At 39.3% G+C, this 23,068-nt stretch overlaps 1 protein-coding gene across 1 annotated transcript in view; it reads right to left on the bottom strand.

Annotated features, from left to right (window-relative positions):
• MAP2K6 (mitogen-activated protein kinase kinase 6) overlaps nucleotides 1–23,068 on the bottom strand; it is a 119,436-nt gene that overhangs the window by 33,907 nt on the left and 62,461 nt on the right. Inside the window, exon 2 of the mRNA XM_012525539.4 lies at nucleotides 76–142. Coding sequence (XP_012380993.1) covers nucleotides 76–142 — 67 coding nt within the window. The remainder of the gene's footprint in view (nucleotides 1–75; nucleotides 143–23,068) is intronic.

The raw sequence follows: 23,068 nt of genomic DNA, 5'->3' as shown, positions 1-23,068 counted from the left end.
TCCAAAGTCAGAACACTGATCATCAATCCAGAAATGAAGCCCCATTCCCTGATATCTGAGATCTTGCAAACTTACGTGGAACTGGTCTGAGGTTGTTCAAAGGCTTCTTTTGGAATTTTAAGGCCAGGATTTCGCTTCTTGCCTATGGGGAAAGATGTAAGGAAAAAGTTAATATCTAAATCACTGAGCAGGGGAAGAGACTGCAACAGAAATGGGGTGACCTGGGAATGCAGCTCTTATCTCCCCTTTCAAAACTCTATTTCCTACACAGGAAGTATGTGAGTGGCAAACACCAGGCAGAGGAGATCTTCTCAAATGCAGATTGTGCTCAGGGATGAGGTTTTTTACCAGCTCAGGGTGAAAAGGTCAGAGCAAGAATTCCAACTCTTTTTCTGACTTTTTCTCCCTGCTGAGAATTTCTTTCCTACTTCTTTGTTCCTTCTTTTACACAATGATGGTGATAGTAGATGGTGTGGGTTATGTTTGGTTGTCTTTTTTATTTTTCACTTTATTAATATCAGTAAAATATACTCATTCATCTCAGTGTTCCACAATTCTTTTAAACTGGTCTGTGAACAACTGCTAGAGTCAACCATGGAGGTATAGTAATTAAAAAATAAAAATAAGCAATGTTCTCACTGTTTTGACCTCCCCATTCCTCATTCACCTGCTATAAATTAAAAAACATAAGAGAGAGATAAGATAATATTTATTTACATTACCCAGTTCCAAAAGGGATTAAGATAACAGACAGGCTAATACAAGGAGGCTATCGCTTCTTTTTCTGCCAGATGGGAAGGTAAAGCTGATGTGTTCATCCCTCGGCTGAGACTATAAGACAGCTTGGCTCAAATACTTTCATTGATGAGTAAAAGTAGAACAGACTGAGAAATGCTAGCTCAGGAAGCACATCAGAGAAAACAGTCTTATAGGACCCGAACTTTTCCTCATCCAAGGAGATCCTGTGTTTCTCCACATTCCAGGAAACCAAAACAGAGCTGAAGAGCCTGCCACGGTTTTCCTTTTCTTCTCACTTCTTCACTACATTGCAGATGAGCACCTCAGAACTGACACAAGCCCTGAACAAGACCTTGGAGAGCGATTCTGAAGTTGTCAAGAAACTTAAGAAAGCAAATAATATAACCTCCTTGTGGGAAAACTACACCCAAAGACTCAGTGTCTTCATCAGTATCACAAAACCAGCTCTCCTGATACCCAGCCAAAGCACTTGCCTCCACAATGTAGGAAGCTGAACGATGACCAGTGAGTGTGGGATGCGGGGAGAATGAAATTTTGGGTTTAAAGAAATAGCTTACACCCTGGTTCTTCTACTCACTAAGTGACCTCAAGCGTCACTCTTCATCCGACTCTCATTGTCCTCAACTGCAAAATGAGGATGTGACCATCAAAACCCACCTTATCGGACTGATGTGAAAATCAAATGAGATAACACAGATGAAAAGGCTCTAAGATGTCTGAAAGAACTGTGAATTACACACTTAGAGAAACATTCTGTACAGTCTATTTTAAAAAATTAATGTCATTTAAGAAATTCATGGACAGAACTGGCCATACTACAATAGCCCAATTTAGTGTATAATTGTGTCTCTTTTTTCTATTCCTTAAAACCAAAATTCATCTAGATCAATAATGCCAAATTATATAAAGTCAAGAAAGAACAGGTCTACCAGTAATCAACATAAAGAAACCCTTTTAGAACCACTTTTGTTATAACAGGTTTTCTCAACTCTCTCCTTATTTGGGCTTATCTATGTATGTGTTGTGTAAGATTTGAAACTCCCCATGCACTCTCCTATCCCTGAAGCTTACATGGTCTTTCAGGACTTATTACCAAGTTAATCAAGGACAATATATAGAGCTTTATTCTGTGCCAAGTGCTACTCTAGACGCTGGATCCAATGTGAGAATCCAATGAGATATAAAGCCTAATTTCAACAATTCCCATTCATGGTCTCAGTCAAATAAACAGGGGATGCTAGTTCAAATGAGATACTTCATGAGGGAGGAAAACTTCAGCTTTCCCAGGTAGCTGCACATATAGTCCAGTGAAATACAGAAACACAAGTGATCCATGGGTTTCCCACCAGAGGCAATCCTATAGCTCTCTCTCGGGTAAAACAAAGCAAGAGTAAAATAAAAATTTATTTTGTTTGCAAAAAAAAAAAAAGGCTCCCACATTGCCATTTAAACAAATCAAACACAGAAATTATTCCTAAATTCCTAAATCTCTCTCTTTGTAATTTCTAAATCAGCTATCTCTTATGAGATAGATGTAAGCAGAATAAGCTATTTATTGAGAAAACCTCCTGTGAAGAACTTTAACATTACCAGCCTCTTGAATCCAGATCCTGGATCCCTGACTATATATAAATAAGTTGGTCAGTTGGAGATTTGCATAGTCTTGAAAGAAAATTTTCTTAATATTTCAAAACATACCAATTCCTGACAGCATCAAGAACAAACAGTTCCAGGAGAAACAAAACCTAGTTGAAAGTAGATTATATTATCCCTTTACACTCTTACCCTGTTAGAAAATAGCCTACTTCCATTTGAAAAGGTAGACCAAATAAAGCAAAAGTCCCATTTACTTACTTGCCCCTCACTGAGAGAGTGTCAGCTATTCAGACCAGCCTGAGCGACTCCAGTGGGGTTTTCACGGCTGCGCGGAGTGCCAGTGGACAGAAACCCCACAGAAGCCATTCTTTACTTAGCTCCCAGAACCACACTTCAGCTGCCAGAAACAGAACTGGACAGACTCCACCCCATCCTCAAGCTCGGATTGCAGCAAAGCTCTGTGTGGTTATTTTCCCAGGAAACTGCAGTTTCAGGAAGGAAGAAGGGACGTGAGTCCATCTGGGCACCCAGGGGTGCCGTTAATCATCAACCAGACCCGGAGGAATAAATCCATAAAGTTAATTCTGGACAGTACAGGCTTCCCTGCCAGCCTTCCTATAAATGCTTTCACTTCTTAAAAGAAAGAAAACAATCTGCGGTCAGTTTCCCTGTGTTTATTTCAAGCAATCTGTTTCCCCTGGGAAGACTGCCAACACCTGACACTAACATTTAACACTGTAAAAAAAAAATTAATGGGAGGGAGGGATATGGAAAATAAAGCTAAGTGAAAAACTACATTAAATGGCCTTTTCCCTTTATATACAAAAACAAACAAAACAAAAACCCTACAACAACACATAAGACAATGGGCTCTATGTTATTCTACAAGCCTTTTCAGAAAAAGAGAATTCTCTATTTTACTGCAGATCTCAACAAGCTCTGCCCTCTGACTGGTACAACCTGCAAAAGGTAAGCCTCTCAACCTGGTTGGACAGATGGAGAATTATATTACATAAACCCATGCCACACCCATGCCTGTTTTCTCTGAAAATATTGTAGTCCTACCACACACATCTCTTTGCAAAATTCATCTTAACCCAAAGCTGGGTCATTATGATCCCAGCCTGGAGCAAAATGTCACCGAAAAACCCTTGCCAATAGTTAGAAAATATTTACCAGCCCACAGAAATGTTTGCTAACTTCGACAGTACCGAAAATGATGGGGTACACAGACCTCTTGCTAAGCACCCACTCAGAGAGGGTAAGCACAAAGGGCTTCTCTCATGCTCCTTATTATATAAAATCAGAAGATTGGGTTCCAGGGCCAACGCAAACAGCAAGAGAATCCCACACCATCAACAGATGGTGGCATCATAAGAATATGCTGACATCTGGATATATGCCAGCTTGGTCAAGGGTTGGGGGTGGGGGTGCATGATTATGCGGTATTATTTTTATTGACACAGCTTCGCAAAAGGATGGCAGTGTTTCTAGTGCCAGATTTCTTTTAAAAATCTGTTTCCCAATATGAATGGGATGTCAAGCCAAGTAACTGGCAACCTAGAGACCTTGGCTGCCCTCTCCTTACTACTTGCATCTGAACTTGAGTTGCAAGGGTATTTGGCACTCAAATCTGCAGAGAACTGTCATTAAATATTATTAAATCGCAATGATCATATGCAAAGCAACTGACAGAGCAGGGCAGAGGGAGGAGACTACATGGTGAGAGTTGTCTTTACAACACTGATGTTAAAGTGGATACAGACCCTTCCATTCCCCCAAACCGCTGGATCTCACAAACCCCTGAGACTCCAGCCAGTATGCCAAATTTCTTCAGAATGACATAACATTTATATTTATAGAAGAAAAACTGAAAAGCTCATTTTAAACCAGGCAGTCATTTTGATCTCAAGGGGGCAGAAAGAATCTCCTGAATCTTACCCATACTGTTTCCTCTGCCGGAGGGTTCTATCCCTTGACCACTTGTAGACTCAAACGCCACTTTCCAAATTCAGCTCACTTATCACCTGCCCCCGAGAACCTTCCCTGACCTTCTTGAGCACTCCTAAAGGATCACTGCCCACGCATTCTTGCTTTCATATCCCAGCATCTTGCCTGCCTGAAACACAAGGTGAGCTCAAGGTAATGTTATTGAACCTTGGACATTTTAGTTTAAAATGCCTACTCTCTCTAAAATAAAGCTCCATGACAGACTTCCATGAATTGCCCTCACAATCTGTCATTATTTTATTGTTCCATTTATTTATTTACTTAATGGTGTGTTTTTTCTATCTTCTCTATGTGAATCTAAGCTCCACACATGGCAGCGAAGTTGTCTAGTGCCTGCAGGTCATAAATATTTGTTGAATGAATATCTGCTTTTCTTTTTCTACTGTTTTGAACATTAGTATGGAAGTCTTTCCAAAAAAAAAAAAGAAGAGAATGGAGTGGAAAGACCAAAACCTAAGCATCAATAAGAACTCATACCAAATCCCAGCTCAGTCAATTATTAACAATGTGATCTTGAAACCGTTACTTATCTTAAGCGTAGCTTCCACACTTGTAAAATGAAGATGATATAATAATTTCATGAGGTCACTGTGAGACCTGGTTGGCACACAGCATGTGAAAAAGTCTTGCAGTGCTTAGTATAGAATGGGGGCTTAATAAATACTAATTTATTTTCTTCCTTCCGTATTTCAGATGATGAGATATAAAGAATGTCCAGTGTATAAGCAGTTAATTTTCTTCAGATCCCATCCTCTGTTCTTCCTCTATGGATGTTTGGAAATGCTGACATTACATTTTCCAAACTTTCCATCTTTTTGGAACCTTACTCTTGTGGTTGCTGTTAATCATGGGAACTACTCTAGATTCATGGACTCAGGATCTCAGAGCGAGTCCTCAGAATTCTATTTATACTTTTTAGGAGTCCCACAAGTGATTGAAATGACAGCTCCTATCTAGTGTATGTCTAGATAAGGGTTTTCTTTTTTTTTCCCCAGCCATTTCTCACTTTATGATAACAAAGTCACATTTCCCCCCTAAGCCACCAAGACCCTGTCACTTCAAGGAGTCACAGAACAAGAAAAAACAACTCCTATAATATCAGGGAGAACGTGTGGTGTATAATACAAGCATTGTACCCTGAAGACGCTGGAGGTTCAAAGCAGGAGGAGGCTTAAGACTGTACCTAATAATCTTAAAATTTCAGATTTAAGAAAAGTCATCCACGTTTTTCAGTAGGGTAGCATCACACTGAATCTACTATATCAGAAAAATGAATCTAACAAGAGTCCTACAGGATGTCTGAAATTATGGTAGAAGGCACTCATACACATACACATACACAACACACGCTCCCTGATACTTCAAGTCTCCAGGCCTTGGCTCTTATATCTCCCTGAACTCCCTTATCAGCCATCTCCACCAGTGAACCTGAAACTCAGCTCAAGCATGTTCCCTGAGAAGCCTTCTACAAAAGCCCCTCCTTTGTGCTACCTGGCACCTGGACTTATCCTGAATGTCTCCCTTCCTATACGATTGAACCCATCATTTCACCCTCTTGTTCCACTACAATGCAAGCTTTCCAAAGCCAGACCCCATGTCTGATCCAGGTACAGAGTAAGCCCTGGACAGAAGAAATACGAGGCAGAGACTGCAGCGACCTGGCCGGCAAATAATCTGTTAAAACTTTGCAAAAGAAAATTCTACAGAATCTGGTAACTTACTGGATAAGGGGTGCAGAAGAAGAGAAGCAAAGTATAAATAAATTAAATAATAATGTAATCTGACTGTTCCATGTCTAGGTGAAAGTACCTGAAAAAGGAAAGATGGATAAAAGGATGTGTGGTGGGAGAGGAATTCCAGTTTTCCAACTGAGACATGCTAAGTATAAAACACTGGTCGGATAAGTGGCTGATTTCAAGCAGCTAAGCAGAGCTTAAGAGAGGAATCAAAAAAACAATATGGACATCTGGAAGGGGTGAACAGAGAAGTGAAAGGTGAATGAGAGAGTCAAGGAAACAAGACGGGCAATTTGGAGAGAGTGAGAAGCTAAGAAGAGTCCGTGAAGGACACAAGGACTCACTGAACTGCTGGAAGGACAGTGAACCAGCGTGTGCACAGCAGTATGGGGGACTGGGGAATGGGCAGGATTTCAAAGAATAAAAGCCTTCAGCTTCATGTGATTAAAGCTTGTTTGTAGGCCCCGAAGAGCCGACACACAAGTACATTTTCTCGTGTGAACAATTTGGTGCTGACTACATGCTCTTGAAAGAACCTAAAAGCAAATCACGGCAGTGCCCTCTGATTGTGGTCTAAGTCCAAAGTGCAGGGAGGAGGCCGGCAGCGGTTAGACGGGGAATCCCCGCTGTCTGAGCTCATCTCCTTCCTCATTTATGTGCTGCTTCATTCATGAGTCTTTATCAAAAGGAAATGTAGTCAGAAGGGTGTTAAAGATACCACTTTTTTTTTTTTAATGGCTGCAAGTTGCAAAGGAATTTGGTGATGTTTTGATAATTTTGAAATGTATCCTGGTATTTGGTTAGGTTTAAAACTAGTATTCATTTTTCAGAGATATACACAGAAATGGTTACAAATGAAATAATAAGATTCTGGGATTTGCTTCAAAATAACAGATGGAGGTATAGATGAAATAGGATTGACAACGAGTTGGTAATTGTGATTGTGCTAGATACATGGCGTATTTACTTATGAACATGCTTGATATTTTCCAAAATCCAAACCAATTTTTAAATAGCAACAGAAGCACAGAAAATTCTCTTTAATAGTTAAAAGAGAAGAATGGTGAGTAAAAGGGTTGGATTTTTTTTCTTGGAAGAGGTGATTCCTTTTTCCCTCCAGTCCAAGACCACAATTTTAATAGTACTGCGACCACCCCACCTCTAGCCAAGAAAAACTACAGGGAGCAACTTTTATTCAACCAGATGTTTGAAGACCAAGAGACTGCAAGGAAATGCCTAAGGAAGTTCTTCATCTATAACCCTTCTTAGAATGCTATCAGATGTACCGTCTCTCCCCTGTTGCATCCAATTTTTTCCGTTGAACTGCATTCTACATGATGCCACTGACCCATGTTGAAAAATACCATAAATAAGGCCTCTGAAATTCATTAAATTACACAATACCTTCTTTATAAAGACTCTTAAGGGGGGAAAATGTTCAGGAAAAGGAATAACTGATCTATTTCTGCTTAAGGATGATAGGAATTATAATACTCCACATTTCCTTTCTTGGGCCAATGGCTAAAATGCTCAGGAACAAATTGGAGGCCCATATTCATATTGATTTCTCAATCTGTGTGGTTTTTGTTTTGTTTTTGTTGGGTTTTTCTTTTAAATTTTTAATTTTTTAAACTACCTTTTTTTTTTTTAAAGATACATGGATCACATAAAATGTTACATTAAAAAATATAAGAGGTTCCCATATACCCCACTCCCCACACCCCCCACTCCTCCCACCTTAACAACTTCTTTCATTAGTGTGGTACATTCATTGCATTTGATGAGTACATTCTGAGGCATTCCTACATAGCATGGATTGTAACTTATGTTGTTGTTTACACTCTCTCCCAGTCCATTCAGTGGGTTATAGCAGGACATATAGTGTCCTGCATCTGTCCCTGCAATATCATTGAAGACAATTCCAAGTCCCGTTAATGCCCTAATATTACACCTCTTTTTCCCTCTCCCTGCCTTCAGCAACTTATGTAGCCACTGTCACCATATCGATGATATAATTTCTTCCATTGCTAGAGTCACAATATTTCTATAGTTAAATACCAGTAAGTCCACTCTAATCCATATATTTTTTTAAAGATTCATTATATTTATTTCTCTCCCTTTCCCGCCCCCCCCCCCCAGTTGCCTGTTCTCTGTGTCCATTTGCTGTATGTTCTTCCTTTTGTCCACTTCTGTTGTTGTCAGCGGCATGGGATTCTGTTTCTTTTTTGTTGTTGCATCATCTTCTGCATCAGCTCTCCATGTGTGTGGGGCCATTCTTAGGCAGGCTGCACTTTCTTTCGCACTGGGCGGCTCTCCTTATGGGACCCACTCCTTGCACGTGGAGCTCCCCTACAGGGGGGCACCCCTGCCCCTGCATGGCATGGCACTCCTTGTGCACATCAGCACTGTGTGTGGGCCAGCTCCACACAGGTCAAGGAGACCCAGGGTTTGAACCGCGGACCTCTCATGTGGTAGATGGACACCTTATCCGCTGGGCCAAGTCTGCTTCCCCTAATCCATATTTTATTCCTCCATCCTGTAGACACAGAGATGGTGATGGCCATTCTACCTCTAAATCGAGAGGGGTCTTTAGATCCCACATGACGGATGGAATTCTCCTGCTTACAGCTATAGACTCTCTCGGTTCCCCGGTGTGGTTGCTAACCATCCTTACCTTCCTGTTAGCTGACCTGGGTAAGTCCAATGAACCAGAGAGCAGGTGTTGCAACTCTGCCAAGGCTCAAAGCCCAGTTGGCACATAGATAATCCAAAGATTCAAGTCTCCTGAGCATACACCAACCCAGTGCCAAACACAGGTTCAGTAAAAGTGACAGATAAGGCACCTACTTTGTTTCTATCTTGCTACCTTTTTGATAACATTTTACTATGGAACATTTTAAATATATGCAAAAGTAAACAAAAGAGTTATAATCAATCCCAATGTAGCCACTACCCTGCTTCAACATTTATCAACTCACGGCAAATCTTGTTACATCTATTTCCCCCCACTTTTCCTGACATCAAATCATTTTATCCGTAAATATCTTACTATATTATATGTAAAAGAAATCAATTATTTATTTTTTAAAACACATAGCCATAATACCATTATCACACCAAAACAAATAATAATTTCTTAAAATCTAGTTAGTGTTCAAAATTCAACTTGTCTCAGATATATCTTAAACAATTTTTAATTGACTATGTGTTGGCTTCAGGATCAAAGATCAAAATTAAGTCCATGCCTTGTGACTGGTTGAAAAGTTTAAGTCTCTTTTAATCTAGAGGTCATTTGGTATTGCCCCTCCCCAAACCATGCAATATTTTGGTTGTTGTTGAAGGGATCAGGTCATTTGTCCAGTAAAGTTTTCCCACTGGACTCTGGTGATAGTATTACCTGTTGATGATTTAACCATTCCTGCGTTGGTTAGAACTTGATCAGATTCCAGCTTGACATTTTGCTTGGCAAGGCTACACCATAGGTGGTCTCACTTGTAACTTATGTTACACTGATGAATTGTATGTGCCTAGCCAGCTATCTTAAACTGTTAATGGAAACAATACTTGCTATTAATAAGCTTTTCAAATCTTTGTCAATTTAATTAGTAAACATGAAAATCACGTTTTTGTCACATTTTAAAAGTACTTAATGAAGTTTAATATTTCTTATATGTCTACTGACATCTATATTTATTTTTCTGTGAACTGCTTGTTCAAGCCATTTGTCCATGGTTAAACCATGTAGTTGTTTTTTTTAATTTGTAAGAAAGGATATTGCCTCTTTCATAGTTTGTATTGCAACACACACATACAGGGTCTTTTCATTTCCATAAGACAAAAGCTTTCCTCCCTTTCCTCCAAAGAGTTAGACAGTTGTCCCAGTATTATCAACCCATTTTTTTCTCCATTATTTTTAAATGCCTTTTTAAAATATTTATGTCTCTTGTGCAGTCTTCTTGTATAAATTTATTGGACGCCATGCTCAAATATATGAAATATTCACAGACCTTGCAGGCATTCCTGCTTGATCCTGACATTAAGAGAAGTATTTCTAGTTTTCACTGTAAAAAATGATATTGATTTTGGATTCAACCAGATAGATAAATTGAATGATTTTATCACATTGAGGAAATATATAACTATTCATATTTTATCTAGTTATCTGAAATGGACACTGAATATTATCAAATTCCTTTTCAACTTCTGTTAAAATTACTCGGTGTCTGTCCTACCATTACCCAACTGTCATACACTTTAACAAATGCATTTCTTATTTTTCTTTCTCTCCTCTTTCCTTCATTGCCTCCTTTTCACTCTCCTTCCCCTTTTTCCTCATTAGCCCCCCCAAACTGTCCCTGTCTCTTTTTTTAAATTTCCTTCTCAACTGCTTTTGCCATTGCCCTTCCAGAACACCCAGTGGTACTGGATTGCCACTGGTGACAGATAACTTGAAGAGTTTGCTAATCCCTGGGCTCAAGAAAATCTGGAAAGTCTCTATTTGACAATATAAGGGGCAAAAGAAACAAAGTTGAGATTTAGCTGCAAACTAGAATATAAGCATTAGTCGATGGGTCCATCCTGCTCCTCAGTGGAAACTTCACTGGAACAAAGAAGGAGGAGATGGCTTCCTCCCAGGTCTTTCTAACTCCATCTTGGAAGGGAAATGGTAAGGAAGTAATGTAGCCCTTGTCCCAGGCTTTGGCACATCCCAAAATTTCTCACATTCCCCTACAACAAGAAATAAGAAGGGAAAGAAACCATGGCCAAAGCAATGTAAAAAATTACCCTGAAGCCCAAACGCTCCGCACTGGAAAACCTCAGTGTAAGCCTTTGCCTCACAGCTGGTTGTGCAGTTTCCAGTCACCTTTCTCTCCAGGGAGGCTAGACATTTTGAGAGTGGTGTTTCGTAAACCACAGCCTGGGGAGACTTAAGTGGCCTTGCCTTTTGTTCTGCCACGTAATTTCTTGGCTGAGCGCATCCCCCACTGGTCACACTGTTGGTTAGGGGCCCATGATGGTCAATCAAAAGGAAGACAGAAATAAGCTTCAAGAACACCACAACATTTAAATGTGAGATTTTCTGAAAAGAGAAAACTAATCTACAAAAGCAAACAACTGATTTCCAAAACAGTTCGGTTTATGCTTTAGTTTATGCAAGTGGGCTCATATCACAATATGAACTATTTCAGATCCCCATGTAACCCTGGAGGGGGGGGACGGACTCCACAGACCTATAGAGAGCCTAAGTATTCTCCTGAATAAACCATCATCATTATATTAACAAATATTACTTCAGGCAGTCCCAATACTCAGGGTGTAAGAAGAAGTAGTGTTCTCTAATCTTAGGTAGTAAGTCTGGAAATTGTTCCAGGCAGTCAGTCACCTTGAAACATGTAAATCAGTTAACCTCTGAGACTGAGCACAAGAAAAGTACACAAATTCCCTATTGTACTAATAGAGCATTTCATCTACCTACATTCTGACGTCCAAAATTGTGAGGGGAACGTGAAGTCTTCACTGTGCTCTACATTGTCTCCTACACAGTAACCTATACGAATTCCCCAAAACGGTTTTAATGATCAACCAAATATACCAGGAGATAATTTATGATGATGTCTAGATACAATCTTTTTTAAAATTTTCTTTAAGATGTTGGTTTTTATACTGGATTGATTTTAACTGAACACTATTGGTAGCAAGTCTCACAGGTCTTCATTACTGGGGAGCAGCGTGAGAAGCTGAGGAAGGTGTCCAGTCATATCTACAGAGGACCAGATGTTTTTAAAGGACCAGGCAGGTTAGCTATGTTAAGCTGGAAAACAACTAAGCGTGACTCTGAGAAGAGAGGCTTCGTGTAAAGAATCCCAGTCACAGTACTCATGTATATCTGGGGAATTTATTAAGCTAAGTCTCATCCTTAAAATGGGAATAACAGGATCTACCATGGAGGGGGTAAAGGAGCTAATCAATATGCACTCTGTCACTCAATAAATACATGTTGAATACAGGAATGGTGAAAAGTTGCCAGGCCAGCTGTCTTTGGCACCTGCGGTCTTTGGCAGGTGATTTCCTATTAACAGATGGCCACTCATAAGGATTAGAATAACAACTAATATTTATTGAGGATTTGCGCTAATGCAAGGCACTGTGCTAATTTACAGTGCTCAGTACACAGTCCTCATTTATATAAATGATTTTATTTAATGACCACTACCATGGCATGGGGTATTATTTCCTCCATTTCAAGGACCTTGCCCAGATACACAGGGCTCATATAGAGGAGAGCAGTCATTATTATAGTATATATAATAATTATATATAATTATATATAATATATATTTATATAAAAATATATATTATATATAATTATATATAAATATATATAAAATATATATAATTATATATATAATTTCAATTGATGAACTGAATACAAATGTATTCAGTTCATCAACTGAAATTACTCCTCATCATAACTCTATTTCCAATAGCTTGTATAAGGATTATTGCTGAACTGTGTCGGGACTTTAAATACATTCTGGGATCCAAAGGAAAAACTTCTGGCTTAAATTTCCTGTACAGGCTTTCAACTCATTTGACCAGACATCTCTAGATAACAACTGCAGGTTAAAAAGCTGTTTATCAGGAACTGTTGTGATATGACCTAGGTCTGCGGGGACCCAGACTCAATTCAGAAGTCACTTTGCCACGACCTTTACCCAAGCTCTTTAACTTCTCTGGCCTTTAGTTCCCCGATGCTAAAATGGAAACCATTCTGCCAAGAAACTGGCTAATTTCCTCACTAAATGATGCTCTGGTATTTGAGAGGAGCACAAGGCCAGCTTTATAGACAAGGTCATAAAGTTTTCTACTCTGCAATAGCTCTGCGGTGTGTTTATAAACCAACACATCTGCCCCCAAAGGGATTCTGATGAAATTGGTAAGCATTATTCCCTACTAGCATAAACTACTTTAGCAGGTGAGTATTGGTCAAGTAACTATTTGAAAAGTTATGACTGTGCCTCCTATTTGCAAGATGCTATATCGTCATAAGATGTGTATGTGTGTGTGTGTGTATGTGTGGTGACACCCCTCTCACTATCGTACAAAAGGGCTCTTAGCCCATTAACAGAGTCAATGATCAAGTCATTCTGATTGTAATCTCCAACTGATGCATCTCAGTTCCTGGTGGAGAAATCACCAGCCCCAGACTAGACTAAACATTCAAGGTTACTGAGACTCTTGAGTCTGGCTTCATGCCAGAAACCTCAACACTCAAAATAAAATAAATGCACAAAACCCAATACATCTCAACAACCCTCCTGAGTCGTTTTTTTGGGTGCAAGAACTCCAATCTTTTAAGACCAACGACAGTCTTTTCTCTCCATGAAACCACCCCATTCTCTAACACCTATAAACAAAGAAACAAGGCTGACACCAAATAACACTTACTGCATCTGGCCGTGTAACCAGAATATGAAGCCACTTGTGGTTGTTATGTCTGGGGGAAAAAACATACAGAAAATTTGTTTTCCTCCCTATTCCAATGTCTTTCTCTTTCACATTCAGAATTCTTCTTAGTATGATATGTTCTAGATTTAATTTTAGCACAAAGCTTTTAACTTTGTAACCTCAGCCTCTTCATCAAAAGTGCAAAGTAAATGAAAACTGCACAATACACAGATTTTTTTTTCAAAGGAGTAGAGAATAATGAGGAAGAAATAAGGGTCGAGGAAAAGATTTGATGCTTGAGCTTTTCTAAAAAACGATGGGTAATGTGAGCAACAATCAAGCCAACAAAAGGCAGTGGGTGAGGGGACAGAAGAGGGCAAAGAAGCATGCAGAAATGACAGGCAAGGTCGCTGTGGATGCAATAGAGGTGGGACCAAGGAGAGATGTTAGCCTTAGAGGAAGGAAAGGAATATCTCGCTTTAAGATGAGAGAGCAAAGGGCAGTAAGGGTGAAAACAAAGAGAGAGTCCAATGTGAAGGGAAGCTGAGAGAGGCACTGTATTGATATATAACAGGGTGTTCTGCCAAGATTTCCCATGGGGTCCTTGAAAATACAACGCCAAGAACTACTGGAAGCATCCACAATCAGTCAGCAAAAGAGTTCCTCTAGTTTCAAATGTAATGTTACCAAGGACCCTTGCAGTATATTAGCTTCTGGGGAAGTAACTAAAGTTCTGTGAGAAATTAAAAAGAACATTCAAATAGGCAACCAAGCCATGTAAGGCTGGAAAGCAGGTATGGCCTAAGACTGCCTTATTTCTTCTACCAGCCTCCTCCATTTCAACGTTGCTGTAGCTCATCTTAAAACCTGGAAAGCAACGAGTTAGAAGCAGCTCCCAGCTCAAAAACTATCTGTTTGTCCCAAAGCTCACATGTGAATGTATGAAGCACTTCACTACCTTAGACAGTGTCAAAATTCACCACAAAAAGGACTTGAATTCTCAGTCTCTGGAGTTGCAAATCCCAAGGTCTAAAAATTAGATCCATGACATGACCTTTGCCCTCTGATTTTTTTTAAAGCAGCTTTACGAAGCTATAACTTACATATCAAACAATTCACCCATTTAAAAGTGTACAATTCAATAAAAAATTTAAAAAATAAAGTGTACAATTCAATGTTTTTAGTATATTCAGAGTTGGGTAATCATCACCACAATCAAATTTTGAACAATATCTCCCTAAAAAGAAACTCTGTGCCCATCAGAAGTCATTCCCCACATCCCTCCAGTGGTGTCCACTCCTCCCTCTCAGCAATCATTAATTTACTTTCTGTCACTACAGATTTGCTTACGCTGGATACTTCATATAAATGGAATCATATAACGTGTGGTTTTGTGACTGGCTCCTTTCACTTAGACTAAGTTTTCAAAGTTCACCCATGTTGTAGTATGCATCAGTACATCATTCCTTCTTATGTCCAAATATTATTTCATTGAATGGAATAATATTATTTATTCCATATATTATTCCACTGAAGGTGGGTGAGCCTGCCTTTACAAGGAGGCCCTGGGACGCTAACCCAGGGTCTCCCATATGAGAGATGGGCCACAGTCGCTTCCCAGTAGTAATATTTTGATGATGCTCTTGCATACTTTGTAACAAATGTATCACAACAATGCAAGGTGTTGGTGAAGGGGTGATGTATGCTTGTTTATTTTGTAAGTTCACAACTTTTACTACATACTTACTGTTTATATATGTTCATGTATTAATGATATACTTCAATAAAAAAATCAATTGACTATAAATGAAAGATTATTTGTGGACTCTCATTTGCAATCCATTGATCTAAATGTCTATCCTTATGCTACTACTACATTGTCTTGATTACTGTAGCTTTGTTGTAAAATTTGAAATCAGGAAATAGAAGTTCTCTACTCTTTTTTTCTAAATTTTTTTAGCTTTTCTGGGTCCCTTGCATTTCCATGTATACTTGAGGATCAATCTGTCATTTCTGCAAAAACCAGTCAGCTGGAATACTGACGATAACTGGATTGCATCTGTACATCAACTTGGGAAATACTATCATCTTAAAGTATTAAGTCTTGTGATCCATGAACATAGAATGTCTTTCCAATTACCTCAGTCTTTAATTTCTTTTAACAATGTAACTGCCAGGATATAAGTTTTGCACTTAAATCATTAACTTTATTCCCAAGTATTTTCTTCCTTTTGATGCTTATAAGTGAATTGATTTCCTTAATTTCATTTTGAGATGATTCATTGCTGGCATACAGAAATATAATTGATTTTTGTATATGGATATTATATCCTGCAACCCTACTGAACTTGTTCATTCACTCAAACAGCTTTTTAGAGGATATTTTAAGGTTTTCTATATTCAAGACCATGTCATCTGCAACTAGAGATAATTCTTTTTTCTTCTTTTTCAATGTGAATGCCATTAACTTCATTTTCTTGCCTAACTGCCCTGGCTGTAACTTCCAACATGATGGTAGAATAGAAATGGTGAGAGCAATCTCCCTTGTCTTGTTCCTCATCTGAGACAGATGCCCTCCAATTTTGCCTTGACTCCTACCAAACCCTCACATAGACAGCCCTTATATGATAAAAATCATCATCATCATAATAAAATTAATTATTTAAAAATAGAGCCAGGTCTAGTATAAATAAGGAATATAAATAAGATGAATAAAATGAGCCCAGTCTATTACAGTAATTTCTCCTCATTATTTAAAATGCCCTAAGATTATGGTGAAAGTGTAAATTGGTACAAGGCAGTTTGACAAAATCTATTTCACAAAAGCACATTCCCATTATCCGAGCAATTCTAACATTAGGAATATATCCTACAGCTATACATTACACTCATGCAAAATGATATCTGTACAAGTCTGTTCAACATAGCACTGGTTGTAACAGCAAATGCCCTATAACAGGGAGGACACATGAACCACAGGATGTTCACACAATGGAATTCTATGTAGCTGAAATAAAGATTGTGGAAGTTTTTTATGTATTGATATGGAAAGATCTCCAAGATATATAAGTGAAAAAAAGTCAAGATGCAGAAGACTTTATGCTACCATTTGCATTTTTTAAATGGCAAAAAAATACTTTGTACTGTAAAACTTCGTATGATTTTTCAGAGTTGAACCATGTCAATATGTTACCTATTCAGAAAAGTAAGCCTTCTGCTTCTCTCAATTGTCTCAACATCCAAACACTGTCAGACCAGAGGCTTTGGTCTCAGTGAAGACCAAACTAGCACCCTCCTGGGGGTAAGACGGTGCAGAGTCCTGTTCTCCCTGCTTGCCAAGTGGCGAACAGGTTGGGGCTGGTGGGAGGAATGCAACACCCCGTGGAAAAGAGGAGGAGCACAGAGAGGAGCACCAGCAATAAGGGGAGCTGCTGTGGGGGTTCACATGCTGCGGAAAGAAACCAAAAGAACTCAAAGAGGCTGAGCACAGAGATTCAACATTCTAGGAAAGAGTGCTGAGTTCTTTAGAATGCTTAGCTCTGAAGAATATCAGCCCCTAAACTGCTGAGTGGTAAAAAGAATACATTTTTTTTTAAATTAAAAATAAATAAATAAATAAAATACTTTTTCTTAAATTTTATAAATAAATGTGGAAACATTCTTCCTAAGCACAGCAGGTTAACTCTTCATCACCTTCTGTATTTGCAAAGAACAAAGTGCCAAGTCACCATGCAGCCAGAGATTTTATAGAAAATAAAAGCACATTTTCCAGGCTTAGCTCCCCGTGTATTATCACAGTTAAGTCAACATCTGTTGCATAAGACTCAAAAACGTGTTCAAATTCTATGGTGCTACTGGAATTCTTTTATATTTAATTCTGTTTGTAATAAGTAGGTCATGAACTAGGGCTAAGGCATACTTTATAAAATAACTAGCAATGGCTATTGTAGTAGTCTCTTTCCCAGCAGAAAGCAACTTATCCTTGATATTCTATCAGAGGCTGTCATCAACAGACACACCAAGACATGTTCTGAGTATCTGCATGACCACATTATTTTCCAGTAAATTTAATACAGTGCAAATACAGATTGAATCCCAGTTTGAGGTGACCTAGGAAGGAAAATGTAAACACGTGCATTCAACATGTATCTAAACTTAAAACGCCTCACAGTCTTTATCTTCAGGACTTAGGAGAACTCTTCTCTGTGCAGCTGGCCTTTCCCATGCTGGCACTTAGCATAAAGAGGGAGAATATCTTCCCCAAGGGGCCACAGAGGCTAACAGTGCTCCAAGAAGAGAACTGGAAGAGATAAACACACAAGGCTTTCATTCATTCATCCTCTCCTCATATCTTTACTGCATGCTATGTGTCAGCACCTGGCTATGCCCAGAAAGTAAGAAATGAATTAGAGCTACCCCCTTAGGCCTTCTCCCGTCTCCCTAGTATATCTTTCTGGAATGATTACGTTAAATTGTAGCATTTCCAGAAGCAGCAAAGACAAGTCCAGTGGTTATTTCCTACATGGGCTAAATGAGGTAGGACAGGGAGAGGGGAGGAGAAAAATGAGGCAGCTTCTTTGGTTGAATTCCCAAACTATGAAGACATTTGTCTACATCTCCTTTCTAACTGCCTACCAAAGTTCAAACTTCTAAAGCTGGCATTCAAGGGCCTACCCTAGCTGTACTATCTTTTACTTTCACCTCTAAAAAGTAATCTAAGAGACAGCCAAAAGGAAGTACCTTTCTGTTTCCATGAACATATCTAACCTGAGTCTTGATTCCAACTCCTGTGGCCACTTCACCGGAATACCTTCACCTTTAGCCCCCACTCCCACCTCCCCCTGCAAGGCCAACACATTGCCCTCTCCTCTGCCCATTAACATCTCCTCCTCCTGCATTCCAGGTCCAAGGCCTTCTTCCTAGGAATTCCTCTTTCATCTCCTCCCTCATTCCCTTCCTCAACTCTCACTAGCCTGGAAAGTGATCTGTAACATGGTCAGGTGATGGGGCACTCACATTTACAACACACCCAAAGAGAGGAACTTAAATATCACCTCTGCTAACTTTTCCAACTACATAACGAGTTGTGATCTTCACTGTGCAGATAAGAAACTGATGTCTACAATGGCCAGGTAAATAAATGAAGGTACTGCACCTAGATAAGAGTGGAGCCAGGTGTGTCTGGTTGGAGGCCTGCATTTTTCTCCCAAGACCATTTATGAATAGTATGGTCATGGGACTCCTCTTGTGCACCACTCCCAATTCCTCTCCAGCCCACCTCTTACTTCAGTCCAATTAGCATAGGTTTTGATCAGCTGCAGATACAACCTGACAGCACCTCATCTCCAGCTGTTAACATCTACCTTCTTCTATATTTGGATCTCTGCTCTAAGACTTCTCTGATACCTGAGAGAACCTGCTGGGCCCACTCACATGTACAACCCATGTGGGAGTACCTGTGATCAACAAACAATAGTGAACAGGAGCCAATGAATAACCCCTTTGGTCCCCTGTGCACACAGTTTTGGGACATATTCCATGAGGCTCTTAGAAGATCCTATGGGATCCCACATCAGTTGTTTCTAGCATCAACAACACCAGCTTTCCCCCCCAGCCCTGTTTCATCTCCTTTTTCCTCACAGCTGCTTCCTGGGAACACACTGCCAAACAAATCTGCACACAGGGCCCTATCTCAAGCTCTGCTTTCACAATCAGTTAGTACCAAAAATGTGGTGCAGAGCAGGAGGGCTCAGCAGCAGGTCAGTCTATGGTGGCCTCCCCTGTTTTATGGGCTCCAGGAGAATACAATACATGATTGGCTTAGAGCTGCACCTGCAGCAGGGGTCAGGGCCTTCTCTCAAGCACAAGGTCACATGGAAGAGGGTGAGATGCCTAAAGAAAGGGGTTTCTAATAGGAAGAAGAGAGGAGGGCTGCAGGGCATGGATAATGGGGAGGCAACCAACTCCATTTGTGCTCGGTTAGCCTAAAATCCACAGATTGGATTGGGAGACACACAATCCTTTGAAATTTTATGTACGGGTTTCTTTCCGTGTATACATGTTTAATTTTTCTGGGGTGAGAATCCTCAGTTATCATCAGAATCTCAGAGGGTTCAGTGACCCAAGAAAAGTTTAAAACCATTTTTGTTTTAAAGAGACACATTCCTTAATCTTAAATTTAGTGAGCACCCCAATGCACAAAATACAAGTGTTTGCCCAATCTCATTTATTACTTTTGTTCCTAGGACAGGAATCAGAAGACAGCATGGCCTTTGTGGAAATGCAAATATTTGTCTCAATTTCAGTCCTCCTTGAGCTTGTTCCTAGAGACCAATGTTTCAGGCTTCCAGGGCAATTAAGAGGCACTAAATCCTCTGTGAATTAGCCCACCTTTTAAATGCTCATTCTTCTAAAGAAAATGGGGATTGAGAGGGAGTCCCTGACAGAATAAAGGAAACAGAAGTGCAAACTGCCATAAAGAAGTAAAGCCACAACTTAGATGCCAAAGAGCACATGTCAAGGCAGCTTGTCAGTTTTAATGTGCTCCCAGGATTTTATTCCACTGCCAGCAAATGCAGTGTTCAGGGCCCTACAAGTATTGCTAACCATCTGGGACAGCTGTGGTAGCAGAAAGAGATCAACTTGTCCAGAGCTTTAATCCTCTAGGGCTCCTCCAACAGTTCCATTTATCTATCTGAAAGGGCTTAGTACAAAGGCATCTACTGCAGCCATTCCTGGCGGGGGTGGGGAGGAGTGGGGTTGGAGCATTAAAAAGCATGTGCCCTTGGGCGTGGCCCTTAAGATTTTGCCAGGCAGACAACTGCTGTGCAGACAGAGATGAAATCACACAATCTGGAAGATGTTACTTAGCCAACTCAGTCACAGGGTAACCCTCTAAAATGATCATCCAAATGGGATACTCTTGAGAGTGGAAGAGGGGGTGTTAGTAATGATTACACCAAGACAAGGGGCATAAAGCGGGGCAGTCCCAGGAAACCGGATATACTGGCAAGTACTCCATAATAGTCTGCGCTTGGTCTCTGTCATTCATCAAGTACTATGTACGAGCCAGCATCAGAGAGGGTGAGAAAATATAGTAAAGTAAAATAGCATAACAATATGACATCACATCAGCCATAACATAACATAAAACACAACATAACAATATGTACTCGTTGTCCATAAGGAGGTATCTCCATGACTCTAACTTTGCTCTGTCTGCTTTAAGCAACAGCCAGTTTGGCAGCCTTAGAATCAAAATGAACTAAAGTTTACCCTGAGATAAGGCATTAGCATCATTTGCACGCTTTGGTTTTAAGTCTTTGATTCAGAATATCTCCAACTGACTCACTGGTCTATTTTGGTCTTGGGAATGAAGCTGCATTCAGATAACACATGCCAGGGTAGAGAAAACAGTCACCTGAGGTGGGGAGATGAAACACATCTCATATAGTGCACCTTGAATATTTCTCAAACCCTTGAACCCTGATCACATTTTTACATTTTGAGTCATCTCCAAATTCTCCTCTGGATCAATAACCATTTATTTAAATTAACTTGGCTAAAAGACATTTCAAATTTAGGACTCCCGATTTCTTGCTCTCTTTATTGTAAGATGGAAAAAAAAAGAAAAAGAAAAAGGAATCTTACCACTGATGCTTATGGAATAAATTACTTTTTAAAAATAAATATCATAAATTTCCTAAGTTCAAAAGTACAAAATATTTATTAGAAAATTTAGGGCATAAAGAAAAGTATAAAGAGAAAATCTAAACTACCCCTAACTACCCCCACTCATAATTAAAATTCTGGTACATTACTTTCCAGTCATTTTTGTACACATACCTATAACCATATATACTTAAATAGATGCAGAATGTTCTTGTGCTGTTAAGAGAATGTGGTATGTATTTCCTACTACTTTTATCCCTTAGCATTTCATTATGAACATTTTCTCCTGATATTAGTTATATTTTTTTAAACATTTTTTGAATCGCAAAATATTCCATTCAAAATACTACAAATGCAGGTCATGAATACAATTGGTTAGTGACCAATTTCATAGCAACGTGCATTATGAAGTATGTTTGGCTTTTAAAAATAATATAATAATAAGTTGAAAAGTAACATGCTAAGTCACTTAGCTTATAGGACTTAAATGAAATCAGCTCACTTTGAACAACCCACAGTCTCTGGATTAGATCAAGAGATCAAATTCCGAGTTCTATCAGACTACTTTTCTCTAAAGACTGATCAGAGAACAGAGGAGTGTGGTCTAGAGAGGAACATTTGCTAGAAACAGACAATAATTATTTTGAAATCATTTATCTAAATATTTTCATGCTTTCTAATGGGCTTTGCACTGGGCCAAGTACTGGCAATACAAAAATGAAAAGGCCATAATCTTTCTTCTCAAAGACTTTATGGCCTACAGGATGATTCAGATTCAAAACTGACACTTTGAAGCTTGAGCCAGTTGGAAACTGGTTGTTGAGAGAGGGCAAAATGAAGTTATAACAAGTCATTGAAGACTATAACAAGAGTTCATGTATACCAGACAGGTTTATTTTCTACCTCTCCTTTGAAATAGCCTGATACATGTAAAATCAACTAAACAGCCCTCTATGATACTATTATATTCAACAAACATTTATTGCACTCTTATAATGTAAAGGCACTGTGCTAAGTACTATGGACACAAAGATGAAAGAGACATAGCCCCTGTCCTCAAAGAATTCACATTGGTAGAGACTACAAATAAAAATAATTTTATTATGAATAACAGAAGAAAGAAGCTCTGAGAGAACTCGAGCACAGCAGCTATCCAGCCTGGGTGAGGGAATATTTCAGAAGCAGGCATTGTTTTGGAGGGCAAAGGGGGAAAGGGAAAGTTAGCAAAGGTAGTTCTAGGCAGAGAGTGTCAAGAAAGGAAGCAGAGGTAAATGGGAGAACACCATTGAAAGGCCTGAAGCAACAGACTGGCATGGTCACAATTCTGTTTTATGTGATGGACCTGCTTTATATACTTCATTGAAGAAACAGAAGATGTAAGATGGGACTTCACTCACCTTCCTACCATGGTGTCACCTAGTATCTGTCGTCTTCTCCCCTTGTATTCAAAGATGGGTATTGTCATTTGCTAACAACTGCTGGGAGCAATATGCTGGAAATGGGGTGGCTTTCATAATAGGAATTTTTTTTTTTTTTTTTTTTTCAATTTCAGTATTTGCTAAGATTTTCTTTTAATCTTTCATAAGGAAACTTTTTTTTTTTAATTTTTTTATTTTTTATTGACTTTGTAATAATATTACATTAAAAATATATATGTGAGGTCCCATTCAACCCCACCCCCCCACCCCCCCTCTCCGCCCCCCCAACAACACTCGTTCCCATCATCATGACACATCCATTGGATTTGGTAAGTACATCTTTGGGCACCTCTGCACCTCATATACATTGGTTCACATCATGGCCCATACTCTCCTCTATTCCATCATGTAGGCCCTGTGAGGATTTAC

This window comes from Dasypus novemcinctus, chromosome 21 (genome assembly GCF_030445035.2).
Source record: "Dasypus novemcinctus isolate mDasNov1 chromosome 21, mDasNov1.1.hap2, whole genome shotgun sequence".
NCBI classification, from domain to species: Eukaryota; Metazoa; Chordata; class Mammalia; order Cingulata; family Dasypodidae; genus Dasypus; species Dasypus novemcinctus.
The sequence above is the reverse complement of the archived record's forward strand: the minus strand, read 5'-3'. Positions and strand labels throughout refer to the sequence as shown.